General features: G+C 58.8%; 3 protein-coding genes and 1 pseudogene across 3 annotated transcripts; all 4 read right to left on the bottom strand.

Annotated features, from left to right (window-relative positions):
• Positions 1 to 800: 800 nt before the first annotated feature.
• On the bottom strand, positions 801 to 2,869 carry LPMP_340410 (annotated as a pseudogene).
• Positions 2,870 to 4,012: 1,143 nt separating this feature from the next.
• On the bottom strand, positions 4,013 to 5,902 carry LPMP_340400 (hypothetical protein; the record flags this gene model as incomplete). Its single annotated transcript, XM_010704167.1, has 1 exon — positions 4,013 to 5,902. The coding sequence occupies one exon, from the start codon at positions 5,900 to 5,902 to the stop codon at positions 4,013 to 4,015; it is 1,890 nt and encodes a 629-aa protein (XP_010702469.1).
• A 1,769-nt stretch (positions 5,903 to 7,671) lies between these two features.
• Positions 7,672 to 9,375, bottom strand: LPMP_340390 (hypothetical protein; the record flags this gene model as incomplete). Its single annotated transcript, XM_010704166.1, has 1 exon — positions 7,672 to 9,375. The coding sequence occupies one exon, from the start codon at positions 9,373 to 9,375 to the stop codon at positions 7,672 to 7,674; it is 1,704 nt and encodes a 567-aa protein (XP_010702468.1).
• An 841-nt stretch (positions 9,376 to 10,216) lies between these two features.
• Positions 10,217 to 11,011, bottom strand: LPMP_340380 (40S ribosomal protein S3A, putative; the record flags this gene model as incomplete). Its single annotated transcript, XM_010704165.1, has 1 exon — positions 10,217 to 11,011. One exon carries the CDS (start codon positions 11,009 to 11,011, stop codon positions 10,217 to 10,219), a length of 795 nt encoding a protein of 264 aa, XP_010702467.1.
• Positions 11,012 to 12,070: the final 1,059 nt, after the last annotated feature.

The following is a 12,070-nucleotide window of genomic DNA, read 5'->3' as shown; positions in this document are numbered from 1 at the left end:
GGGCTGAGCACACTAGCGCTGAGAGGGACGCGCCTGACAATCGACTCGCTTCGCGATTGCACTGGTCTCTGCCAATGTAGTGCGTTTTTTTTCGTTGTGTGTGTGCGTGTGTGTGTTGATTTCGCTTTGGGGAAAATGAACTCCTCAGTCGCCCACGCATCAAGACGCACACACGCAGGTGAACAAATCTGACCTTGCAGAGTGGGGTGAAGTCGAGTGGAGGGGCGAGTTCAGTGAGCAAGGTGGTTGTGTCTGAGTGGTTCTTGAAGAAAGCTCTTTGCGGAGATACTTGGTGTTGTTATCGGTTGGGCAGTCGTGATAAGAATTATGACGATGATTGTGCTCCATCAGGCGCTGGTGTGCTGGGTAGGGTAGGAAGTATGCGCGTGTCGACCAGGACAGGGCAAGATGGAGGTAGAGACAGGCTACAGTGATAGAAGTAGGGAAGAGGGGGAAGAGGGTGGCGCATGGAGGAGAGCGGCGATCAGAAGCGTCGCGCGTGTGATCACCTTCGACGGAACCTCCTTTAGGGGCGCAAGAGCCTCGTCGAGGAAGGAAAGGGAGAGAGAGAGAGCGGGACGGAGACAGCGATGATCAGGAAGCACAAAAGTGATGTTCGTTGTTTTCAGGCCTATTGGCGTCGCAACGAGAGGCACGAACCACCGAACAAAGGAAAGGAGAAGTTCGACATGAGACGTACGAGTCAGCGGTGCGAGGCCCTCCCCACCAACCCCACCCTCTGCAGAGCCTGCCTCGGCTTTCACGAGGCATCGGTTGAAAGAGAGAGAGGGGGGGCGAGTCTAGAGAAGCGTGCACAGATGAAATACAGCACAAGTCATGTGAGACAGTGTCATCAGCAGAGAGAGAGAGACACCAATGACAAGACCAATAAGCTGACGAGGAAACAAGTTACCGAGTCGTGCAGAAATACGCCGTGGGGGTTGGGTGGCGGGCACTACCTGGGGGGTGCACCTACCACCCAGCAGGTGGTATCGAGGCGCCTTCCCAAGCGAGAACAAGAAAGAGAGAGAGAGAGAGCGGAAGCACCACAGCGGCTGCACGGGACACGCGCAGGGTAAGAACGGCACCGTGCCTGTCAGGCCCACGTCCTCGCCAACCAACACCACATTCTCCCTGGGCAGCGTTTCTGAAACGGCGTGGAGGCTCGGAAAGGTGATCCGCAGCAACGTGGTAGTGTGGACGACAACGGTGGTGATGCCAGCAGGTGGGGGGTATTCGGCCTTGCCCACGGCTGTGTGGCAAAACTGCTTGGGCAGCGTCAGCTCAACAGAAAACTCGATCGACGTGTTGGCATATATCTCCTCCGAATGTGTGTGTGGGTGTGTGCGTGACGAGCGTGTAGATGTCGCATGGCTGAGCCGCTGGGGCGTCGGTGCAGCGCACCCGTTCCAGCGGCTGCATCCGCGCCTTGCTCACAGCAGCATTGTCTATGCACACGAGCACACGTAGCGGCAGCGCACCGCTGATCGCTGGCTCGGTGCACACATCCGCCGTGTTCGGGACACTGCGCTCTTCACCTTCGCCGCCGCCCCGAAGGCTGTTAGCGTTGGCGCTGGGAAGATCAGCAGCAGCAGCCAATTGCCACCCACACTCCCCTTCACCCAGAAGTGGAGACGCGATGCTGCTGTTGTCCGTATAGATGTGAGAGACACGGCCGTCATCGCCGCCTAGAACTGTTCCCATCACAGTCAGTCCGCCGGGAGTATCACATCGCTGCCTGCAGAAGGGGGAGAAACTGGCGCGCCATCTAAGTCGCTGCTGCGCGGCACTGCAAGCCCCAGCGCAGCACACCCTCGCACGACGGATTGCGGGAGGCCGCACAGGAGCACGGTGGTACTCGAATCGTACGTGATGCGCACGCTGACGGCAGTGTGCGGCTTGTTGCGCAGAGGACCGCGCAAGGCGAGGCTGTTCTTGTAGATGAGATCGTCCAGCTTTTCACAAAACAGTGGCGGGATCGACACACGCTCGGCGCATTGCTGCAGCTCGCGTGTCGGTAGTGCCGATAATACAGTCAAGTCAACAAGTTGCGTGACAGGGAGGCGGTCCAGGAGCTGGGGGACCTTATCCGGAAGTTGAAAGCGCATTGGAGAGAGCAGCAGTGCAGACGTGTCTGTCCCCCTCTCACCAGCGCCTTCCGCACTACCGCCACTGTTGCCAGCGCTCCCTCTCCACGCTCTCACTGCTGGCGGTGCACAAGACACGAATATCGTCGTCTGCAGCGTGGATTCTCGCGTGACTACATTGACATCACCCTCCTCCACGCCGCAAACCACAAGGACGGCCACCGTATAGCGCATCGACATGTGCGACTTGCCGGCGCCGGGTTTGAAGTCGGACAGGGGCAGTCACGGGGGGAGGCAGTCGTAGAGCGAAGGGGTGCACGTAACGGCAGTCCGCCTCCCATCCTTGCGGGGGTGAGCGTGCAGTGTCACTCGTCGCGCCACCGGAGCTCGAGGCAGCCCCAGCACCTGCGCTGTTCGTGTGGTTCTCGCCCACGCTGCCCTGAACAGACATGACGTTGTCAGTGCTCACTACGACACCAGGTAGAGGGTTGCGGTGCGCTGTCCCCCGTCGTGAAGTAGGTCACCTTTCCACGTAGTGCGGTAGTCACGACTGCTTCGTGCGCTGGTGATGAACCTGTCACTGTTGTGAATAGCGTCATGTGCTCAACAGCGTGTCGCTTGCCAACCTCCTCTACGCCGCGTAAAAACACACGCACAGCGCTCGGTGCGGCTGCCGCGACATCGTGCAGCGTGCCATGTGGTCCTACAGCGACGATGCCTTCGAGGTTGCCTGAGAGGCACACGGTGTCGTGCACAAGTTGGACAGAAACACAGAACGGCATAACTTACGTGCATCCGCGCACGCTGCCACCGAACCGGAAGCAAGAGAGAAGAAAAGAGCGACGTGCGCCGGGGCCCAAGAAGACGCGTGGTTCCATTTTCTGACATGGCAGCGCTGCTGGCTGCGATGCATCGTGTCCCCTGTGTGCGCGTGTACGATGTTTGTTTGTTTGTTTGTTTGTTTGAGGTGCCCTCAGAAGCGCTGACGCACGAAATACGGCAGAAGTTAGGAGGGCGTACAGATGGAGGCGGGGGGGGGGGGTCAAAAGGGCAAAACAAAAAACCAGCGAAGGGTCGATGGGGCACGAACACATCCCCAGTGACGCCCAAACTACTGCGAGAGAGGCTGAATAAAATGCGATCGCAGCGAGTGGTGACGGTGCGGGTGTGAGTGTGTCACCCAAATGTCGCTGGAGCGTTCAGCTGCTTTTCTCTTGAACGTTTGTGGGTGAGTGAGTATCGCAGGTGCGCAGCCATGACCGCCATGCGGCTCACACGGGCAGGCAGTGGGCAGCAGGGGCGCACTAGAGGAACCACAGAAAATCTCCCAGGGGCGAGAGGAGAAAAAAAAAAGGCTACGAAGTGCGCAGCACACACATGGCTGAAAAGCGCAAAGGAGAGAGTCAATGGGCACGCGAAAGCGAAAAACAAGATGAGTATCGCGACACACACACACACACACGTGCCTCTGATGAGTGAGCACAGTGGCGAGCCGGGGGAGCGGAGGGAAGCCTGAAGGGAGAAGAGTGCGATCACATGCTAGTTGATCTGTGCATAACTGAAAGGTGGAAAACATGAAGAGGAAATTACGAAGGGCGCATGGGCACATTCGTGTGGGTGCGTGTGGCTTTCGAAATAAGCCTTTGCCCATGTCTGCACATGGCATACCCCTCTCTCACTTTCTCTGCTGGTGAGACGGAGAGTTGACGCAGCAGGCGCCTCCACAGACACTCACATAGCCGTATGTGTGCCGTGTGGAGTTTGGGGACAAATACGCACCGCTGCCTGCCCCCTTTTGTGGTCACACCACCTGAGATCGGTTTCGGTGAGGTCGCTCGCGGCATGTACGGCTGCACAACGCGTCTCCAGGATCGTATTCATCACAGAGAAGACCAAGAAAACAACGCGCAGCGTAGCCTCGTCAATCAACTGTACCGGACCGGCAGTTCGAGGACCTCGTCATTCAAGTCTACCGTCTCCGCCATAAGCACGACGCCTTTCGCCTCTTCTTGCTCTTCGATGTACGTGTACATCCCGGGGAAGCTGACCTGCAGGAAGGTGTTGCTCGTCATGTTAGCTGTTCGTACACCAGGCGGCGGCAGAAGCAACTCGCTGTCTTTCTCGTGCCGGCGGAAGCGTGGCATCAGGCCCAGTCGCACATCGAAGAGCGCCTGGTTGCCAGGAGGGATGGGGATCGTGTAGTCAAAACTCGAGTAGGAGATGCCAGGAAAGGTGTGCGGGGTCTTGAGGGACTTGAAGATCTCCACCATTACTTTAAGTTCTACTCGCACACACTGCACCGTTTGTGTGGGGCAGTGGTTGCGCACACGCACACGCAGCGTGATGCCGCTAACTGGCCATGGCGTGTTTGGCGCCGCAGCTTCCAGGTCAGGTGAAGGGACGATCCCGGGTGAGTGGAGCGCCGGACCGCCAAGTTGTGGATAATCGGGCGTCATCGGCGGTTGCACCCCGAGCGCCTGCGAGGCGCCAATGTCATCGGCCAATAGCACCGTCCGTGCACCCACAACAAGCACCTCCGCCTCGAGTGCGTTCTGCGGCTGCAGGCAGCACATGTTTCTCAACCAGCCGCAGCGGAATGTTTGGTAGAGAGCGGAGAGAGCCAAGTGCGTGTCCTCATGGTGCTCCAGCACCCCTGTCGACATGTCGGTCGGCTTCGTGCCGCCGCAGTTGCTGCCCTTGTCAGAGCGTCTTTGCGACTTCCTGGCTCTGTCCCCCGACTCATGTGGTGCGTTCGTCGGTCTCTGATGGAGGTTGTGAGCGTCAATCTGGTAATACTCGGCCACCAGCTGACGACGCGGCATCACCGAGAGCACGTCGAAGTCGATGGAGATCTTGAGGTCTGACGGACTGCAGCTGGGAATGTTAGTGAGGCGCCGATTCGTGCGCTCGTCGACGAGGACGCTGTCCAGGTCGATGTCGACCTCCTCCGACCGACCGCCACCTGGTCGTTTGCGCGCCCCCTCACCGGAGGGGGCGCCGGCGCCGGTGGCTCTATTGAAGGCCTTCTCCGCATCGCGCGTTGTCCCACTCATGTCGTTGCGCATGTTGAACCACCATGAGCCGGCGCCGTTGGCGGGGAACAGCATTGTGGCGGACGCCGAGTACTTGAGATGCCCCTTGGCACCACCGAAGGAGTAGTAGAAGGAAGGCGGCAGCCAGGGTGGCAGGCGAAGCATAAAAGGAAAACGATGGGCTCCGGGCATCAGCACGGGGAACTCCACCTCTGCGGCTCCCTCTCCTGATGCCGCCCTGGTAGACTGGGGCCCGTCATCACCCAGTATAGGCTCCTTACTCCCCACAAAGTTGTGGTTGTCGGCGCTGGTATCAGGAACGACCGCGCCGCCCGTGGTGTGCGTCGTCGCGGCCGCCATCTGGATGCTGCTGTGCAGTACCTCCGCGCGTGTGTAGTGGCGGTACGCGCTCATCTTAGGCTTTGCCGGCGCCACCGCGGCGTATGGGGTGGCGCAGTGCTGGAGGAACAGCATCTCCTCCCGGACCTGCGCGGCGGTCTCGGCATCCTCAGTTTGTGTTTTGAATCCGGCGAGCGTCACGTGGCGATCAAGGTAGACGCGGGACGATGTGTACTCGTTCAGCAGTGCATCGAACTCGCCCTGGTCATCCCACACACAGCTTCTCTCCACTGCAAGAAAAACAAGGCGAATAGCCTCGTAGACGATGCCATTCTTGTGTGAAGCATCCACTTTCACCTTGACCTCACCGCGCAGCATGCCACCCGGGGCCACCTCCGCCTCCGTCAGGGAGATGGAGAGGGACACGCCACGACTGGACGGCATCGTAATCGTTGCAGCGGTAGAACGGCCGCTGGCCCCACAGCACAGGAACGCCAAAGGGGAGAAGAAGAACTGCGCGTGTGCAGAAGACGAGGAAAAGACACCGAGAGAGGCGGTACACTACAGTGGAGATGTGGAGTGGAGAGAGAGGTGATGCGTGAGCAACCTCGACAGCTGAGCTCAGTTCATGAACACCAATGCGAAGTACCTCTGCCGCACAAAAGGCGCGACACATACCGCGAAGCGAGTAAGAGGTTGAGGACGGGCCCAGGGGTGGGGGGTGCGGTGGGTGCTTGTACAAGACCGCAGAGAAGAACAAGACAACAAGACACACCCACACACAGCCAAAGAAAAGGAGGGAAAACCAGTGAACGACAGACAGAGGGAGACAGACAGAAGAACAACAACACGAACAAGAGTAAGGAGGAGAGGAAAGTATCGGGGGAGAAGGGGAGGGGGCGCACACCCACGCAGAAGCGGTACACCTCTTCAAAGCGAGTGGATATGTACGTGTGAAGGAGGAAGAGGGACGCACATAGGCACGTGTTCGTATAGGCGCACCATGTGCAGAAACGATGGGGAAAGCAGAAGCGGTAGCGGACGAAGAGCTACGCTAACCAGAAGAATAATACGAACAGCTAAGACGAGCTGACGGGTGCGTGTGCTCGAATGTGTGCGTGTGTAGCGACGAGCAGGTGCGGCAGCGCGGAAGGGGGGGTCGAAGAAAAAAAGGTAAAGGCAAGCTGCATGAGACGCAAAGCACATATCCCAAAGGAATAAGATGAAAGTCAAGATAAAAGGGGGGGTGCTGCTGCTAAGCGCGAGGGAGAAGTGGTTAGGCGACCACGCTTCCTACCTCAGCGATGCCCTACCAGAACAATGAAGAAAAAGTTAGCTGCATGCGCCTGCAGAGGGGAGGATAGGCGTGGCCGTACACACGACGGCCAAGTCTTTGTGATCGCGTATATTGTGTGTGTGTGTGTGTAGGTGTATGTGTGACTGCCTTTTGGTTCTACGAGCAGTTTCAACGTCTGTTCTTTGCCTTTTCGTTGGGGTGCGTCTCCGCTCCTTTGGCTGAGCTCCTTCCTCCCCCTTTCTTTCACACTCACCGTCTCTGGCTGACACTTAGCGGATGGAGAGCGAAGAAGGGAGGACGTGTCAGAGATGCAAGAAAGAGCGGCGAGCAACAAGAATGATGGCAGTGTGCACCTGTGGGAGGTGTACAAGGGAGAGAGATGAAAAGCAGGGGAGAAAAAAGGAAGCACAGAGGATTGTAACGTGGGTGGACTGCGTGCTTTGTCTGTGCACACGGCCCCTTTATGCATATGCACGCGATCAGTCTACTCTTGAGGGGCGCAGTCATAGAAGTCCTGCGCACACACACACGTGTGGCGAAAGGCCCGGGAGGGAGAGGGAGAGGGGTAGAGAGGCGGAGGGTGAGTCACTTTTCCTTTTCGTCTGTGCGTGTATGTGCGCTAAACCCCAGAGGGGGCGATAGCAGCGTACTCTTCTCACCCCCTTTCTCCACCCCAGCACGGAGTACGCGTTGTTTTCTGCTCAACAGTTTGTGGGACGAACGCTCCATTCAGGAGCAGAGAGGAAAAGAGGTAAACGCAAGGAGGGGTGCGCAAGGCAAGCGTCCCCTCTCCGTCAGTAGACCCACATGATGATGGTCATCATGGGGCAGTAGAATACATGTTTAAGATACGTGCACACATCAACCTGGGCCCACACACCTACACACACGTGACAGTGTCCGTAGCACTTCTTTGCTACTGCTTGCCGCGGCGAACCGGTGGCAGGTGCTGGCTGGGCCGCACCTCCCAGTTCAGCTCGTCCTCGTAGACGCAGTTGATGTTCGTCGTCTTGTCGTATGGGGCGCAGTACTGATAGGTGGCCCTGGCAGGGTAGCGGATACCCATCGTATAGCCTTTGTTGTTGGCGCGGTCGCCGTTGATGCTGCAACTGTACATGGTGTCGTCGTTGTAATGCGCGCCAGGGCCGACGCCAAGGCTTTCCTCGGCGGACCGGCCCTGGCCGCTACAACCGCGTGGGTGGAAGTCGCCCTTGTAGAAGAGGGTGCCTCGACTGTCCGTCTCGTCGACTAGGCGGTACTGACCCGGACCTGGGACCCCATTTTCAGCAGAGACAGACTTGGCGCTCAACATTCGGCCAAACAATGAGGCTGGAACGCGGCGAGTCATGAGGTCCGCCTCCACATTGTACGACCCCGGCCCAGGAACCGAGTTTGCCCCTTCTGAAAGGCGTGCCGCATCAGCCCTCGCTTTCTTGGCGGCAAGACTCTGCGCGCTTGGGTCATAGGGCGTTGCTGCGAAACGGCCACCGGGAGGCGGCGGGGGCTCCCAGAAGGCGCGGCTGCCACTTGGCTTGTCGTCTGCGGCCCGCGTCATCGAGGGAGAGGGCTCCAGCCGTGCCAGCGACTCGTGACGCCTACCATCAATCGTTTTGCCTTTCCTAAAGTCAAAGTCGAAGTCCGAGGGGAGGGTAGGAAAGGAATGCAGGGCAGGAGCGCCGGAGAACTCCTCCATGTGCGCAGCAGCAGCCTCTGCAACGGACTGTCGATCCAGCGCTGGGTGACGCCGCACAAACCTGGGGGAGTGTCGCTGGTTTTTCTCGAGCAGCTTTGTCGCTGTGAGAGTGTTGTACGCAGCAGGCCCGGGCCCAGGCGTGTGAAACTCCCGCTTACGCCAGCGACCACCAAACGTGGAGCTCTGCGTAAGGAGACGCTTTATTCGCACTTGGTCGGCACGGTAGCCGATGGACGTTGGATCGTCGTACGCACCAGGACCAGGGGTTTCGGCGACACCGCCGCCACGACGACTGCATCGAATGACAAGGGGTTCGCGGGTGCGGGGCAGCTCATCGCCAAACCGTACAAGGTTGTATGCCCCAGGGCCTGGTACGCCCTCCTTCTCGCGCGACTCCGGCAGCACTGTGCGAATGCCCAAGTGGACACCGGGTGCCAGGCCCGACCACGGGTGCTGTTGGTGCTCGGGGTCCAGCGTGTCGAAGTACCCGGGCACAACGTAAGCGGCAGGACCAGGAGAAGCATGGGTGCTCTGCTGATCCCACGCGGACTTGAGACGACCGCAGAGACTATAGGAGGGAGTGTCGGGGCAGAGCGCCATGCTGTATTGCTTTGGGGGGGCAGCGACTGGGAGCGAGCGGTCGCTGAGCAACTGGCCAGCAGACTCCTTTGCTGCTGACCCGCTCCGGTCACTCGACTGCCGCGCAAAGCGCGTTGAGCGGCCCCTGCCGATAGTCGTGGGAAGTAAATATGCTCCAGGTCCTGCGCTGCATGACTCACTACCCACCGACACGTAGTGGCGCGCAAAGATGGAGCGCTTCGAGGAGCTTGACTTAGGGCCGAACCCTGGTGGAAGCTCGTAATCGCCGTTGCCGGGCCGATGATCCCGCAGCCGCAAGTGGGCGTAGTTGGTGAAGCCTCCAAGCATCTCGCAAGCGCGCGGGTGAGGAAAAAGAGAGCTGCAACCAAAAGGTGTGGAACGCGGCGCGAAAAATGCACTAGTACACCGGTATGTGTATGAGCCCGCTTGCTCGAGCGTGAGAGCGCGTGTATGTGCGGATACAGAGGTTGCATGTCAGTGTGAGGATGAGGGTACATTTCGCAGGAAGAAAGCAAGAGAGGGGGACAGAACTGGAAGACGACTATATGCGAGGGGAGAGGGGTAATGGGGGCGTTGACGGCGCCCCGAGAGAGAGAGAGAGAGTCGGCCTTTTGTCCGCGTCTTCCCGCCTCCACCGAAAGCTATGGTTGAGTTTGAGGTGCCCATGAATGTGTGTGCCCCAAGCCACATAAACTTCCTGCAGTAGCGAGAACCGTGGAACCCATGGCGGAGGCAGATAGAGAGGCAAGTGGCAATGAAAGGGAGGTTCTGCAAAGTGACAACGTGGCTGATGTCTTCAGGTCCCTCTCTAAGCGCTTACTCTCTCGCCTGCAGGTTCACTCGAGAGCGCCGCCCTACTCCCCGTATGAGGGTCGCGGCTCGAGGCGTGGACTGCCGACCAACACTGTGCGGCTGGCGCGCGTTTGTTTGCTGAACGTTCAGAAAGAGGAAAAGACGCGGAAATGAGTCAATCAAGAGATCAAAGAAGACGAAAAAAAAACGAAAAGAGACCGCTGGGAGGGCAGAAGGGAAGAAGCACGAGAGCGTCTCCACTGCTTTTCTGCTGTCATAACGCACCCGCCGGCATGGCACGCTGTGCACATCACTATCGTCCCCTCGCGAAGAGGGACGAGAGCTGCAGGATAAAAGGGCGGTGGGTATCGCAGACTTACTCGGCAGCCTTCGCCGCAGCCGGTGCAGCCTCGACCGCCTCCTCCACCTCGCGCGGGTCAGCCTCCACGGACGTCGGGATGGTGCCGTGGGCGTTCAGCAGCGCCTGTGCGTCGAACTTCGGCGTGCGCACTACGCGCACCTTGCGGATGCGCATCTCGCGCAGCGGCACGATCGGGTTGCAGCGGCGCACCAGCGCATCACTCAGCACGTTGCGCGTCAGCAGCGACACGGCCTCCTTGATCTGCACCTTTGACAGGCGGCGCTTGATCATCTTCGTGACACGCATGCGCAGCCACTTCACGAGGCGTTGCTTCGCGTAGCAGTTGCGCGACTGCTGGTTCGCCTGTGGCTTCGTGAACGCAACAACGAAGAGACGCATCGTGTAACCGTCGGCGGTCCTCACCTCCACCGTCGTCTCCATCGTTGTGCACCACTTGCGCAGAAGACTCGCCATCTTGTCCGTCGTCATCTCCATCGAGTGGAACTGCGTCAGCAGGTTGCGGCCCTGCACCTCCTGTACCGTGAAGCGCACCTTGCGGTACGCCTCCTCCTCACCAGCGGACTGGTTCAGGTCGGCGAGGTTGGCCTCGAACACGCGGCCGCGCAGCACGTCGGCAGCAATACGGGTGCCCTGCGTCTTGTTGCAGATCGTCTTGGAGAACTGGCGCTTCTCGAAATTCGACGGCGCCACGACGTCGTACCACTCCTTGCGCGCCATCGTCTCCTGCGCCTTTCCGCGCTTGCCGCGCTTGCCGCCCTTGCTGATGCGCTTGTTCTTGCCCAAAGCCATGGCTCAAAGTCAATCTCTGCGTGCGAGAAATGAAGTCATGGGGAAAAAGGAGGAGAAGAGTTGTACGTGTATGCGTGTGCGGGTGCGTGAAGCCATCAAACGGGCATTGAGGGAGGTGTGGGGGAAGAAGTGAACGGGTTGATGGGTCAGTGAGGAGAAGAGTGGTAGAGGAGAAGGCAGCCAGCACGTGCTTCACAATCCATAGGAGGACTTACACAGCGTACGAAAAGGAACACACGAAAGAGCATGCAGCGGCGGTGGCAGCAGCACCTACCTCATCATACGCAGATCATCTCCTCTCCACTGCGCACTGGCACCCATTTACGCACACTAGCAGGTGCCTGCGCTGTCATCCCAGTGCTTTGCACTCGGGATCAACACAGTAGAAAGTGGGCTGCGTATTCATGCACCTGTCATTCAGTGTATCAGCCCATAATTCGCGCGGACTGCAGTGGGCATGTGTAGCAACCTACTGCTACTCCGCGTGTGCATCTCATGATGCGTGTTGAGCGTTTGTGAAGAGAAAGAGGATTTTCGTTTTGCTGGATTACTCGTCTTCCATTGCTTTCAGAGTATCACGACAACCAACAGCAGCAACGTGGCTAAGAAAGAGAAAGGGGATGGTGGGAGAGACCGGGGGGAAGACGTCCAAGGAGGAGCATCAGCGGCACCGAGAAAATACTGGCGTGTGTCTCTGTATGCGTCTGAGCGTGTAGAACGTGGGTTTGGTCGGTATATCACGCCCCTGCATCCGTCCAACCACACTGTACACCGGACTACCTCTTTCCAGTCTAATGGCCGCGACGCGGCGTGACACCTCGACGGAGCCGACGTTCTGAAGAGCGAAAAGAAGAGATCAAAGAAGGCAAAGAAAAAACGACACAACTGATCGGTGGCTGCGGCAGCGGCAGGACAAAGGAAAACGAGGAAAGGAGTGCCAGACGACAACAACGCAGGCCTACGGGATACACGGTCGTGTGGAGGAGCACAGGTGGGGTGCCAACCGACTCACAGGGCAAAGAGCCAGCAGCGCTGAGGAGGTGTCACGGCTAGAGGGTG

The sequence above is a fragment of the Leishmania panamensis genome (assembly GCF_000755165.1).
Source record: "Leishmania panamensis strain MHOM/PA/94/PSC-1 chromosome 34 sequence".
In the NCBI taxonomy this organism is placed as follows: domain Eukaryota; phylum Euglenozoa; class Kinetoplastea; order Trypanosomatida; family Trypanosomatidae; genus Leishmania; species Leishmania panamensis.
Note: the sequence above shows the minus strand (reverse complement) of the source record. Positions and strands in the feature narration are given on the sequence as shown.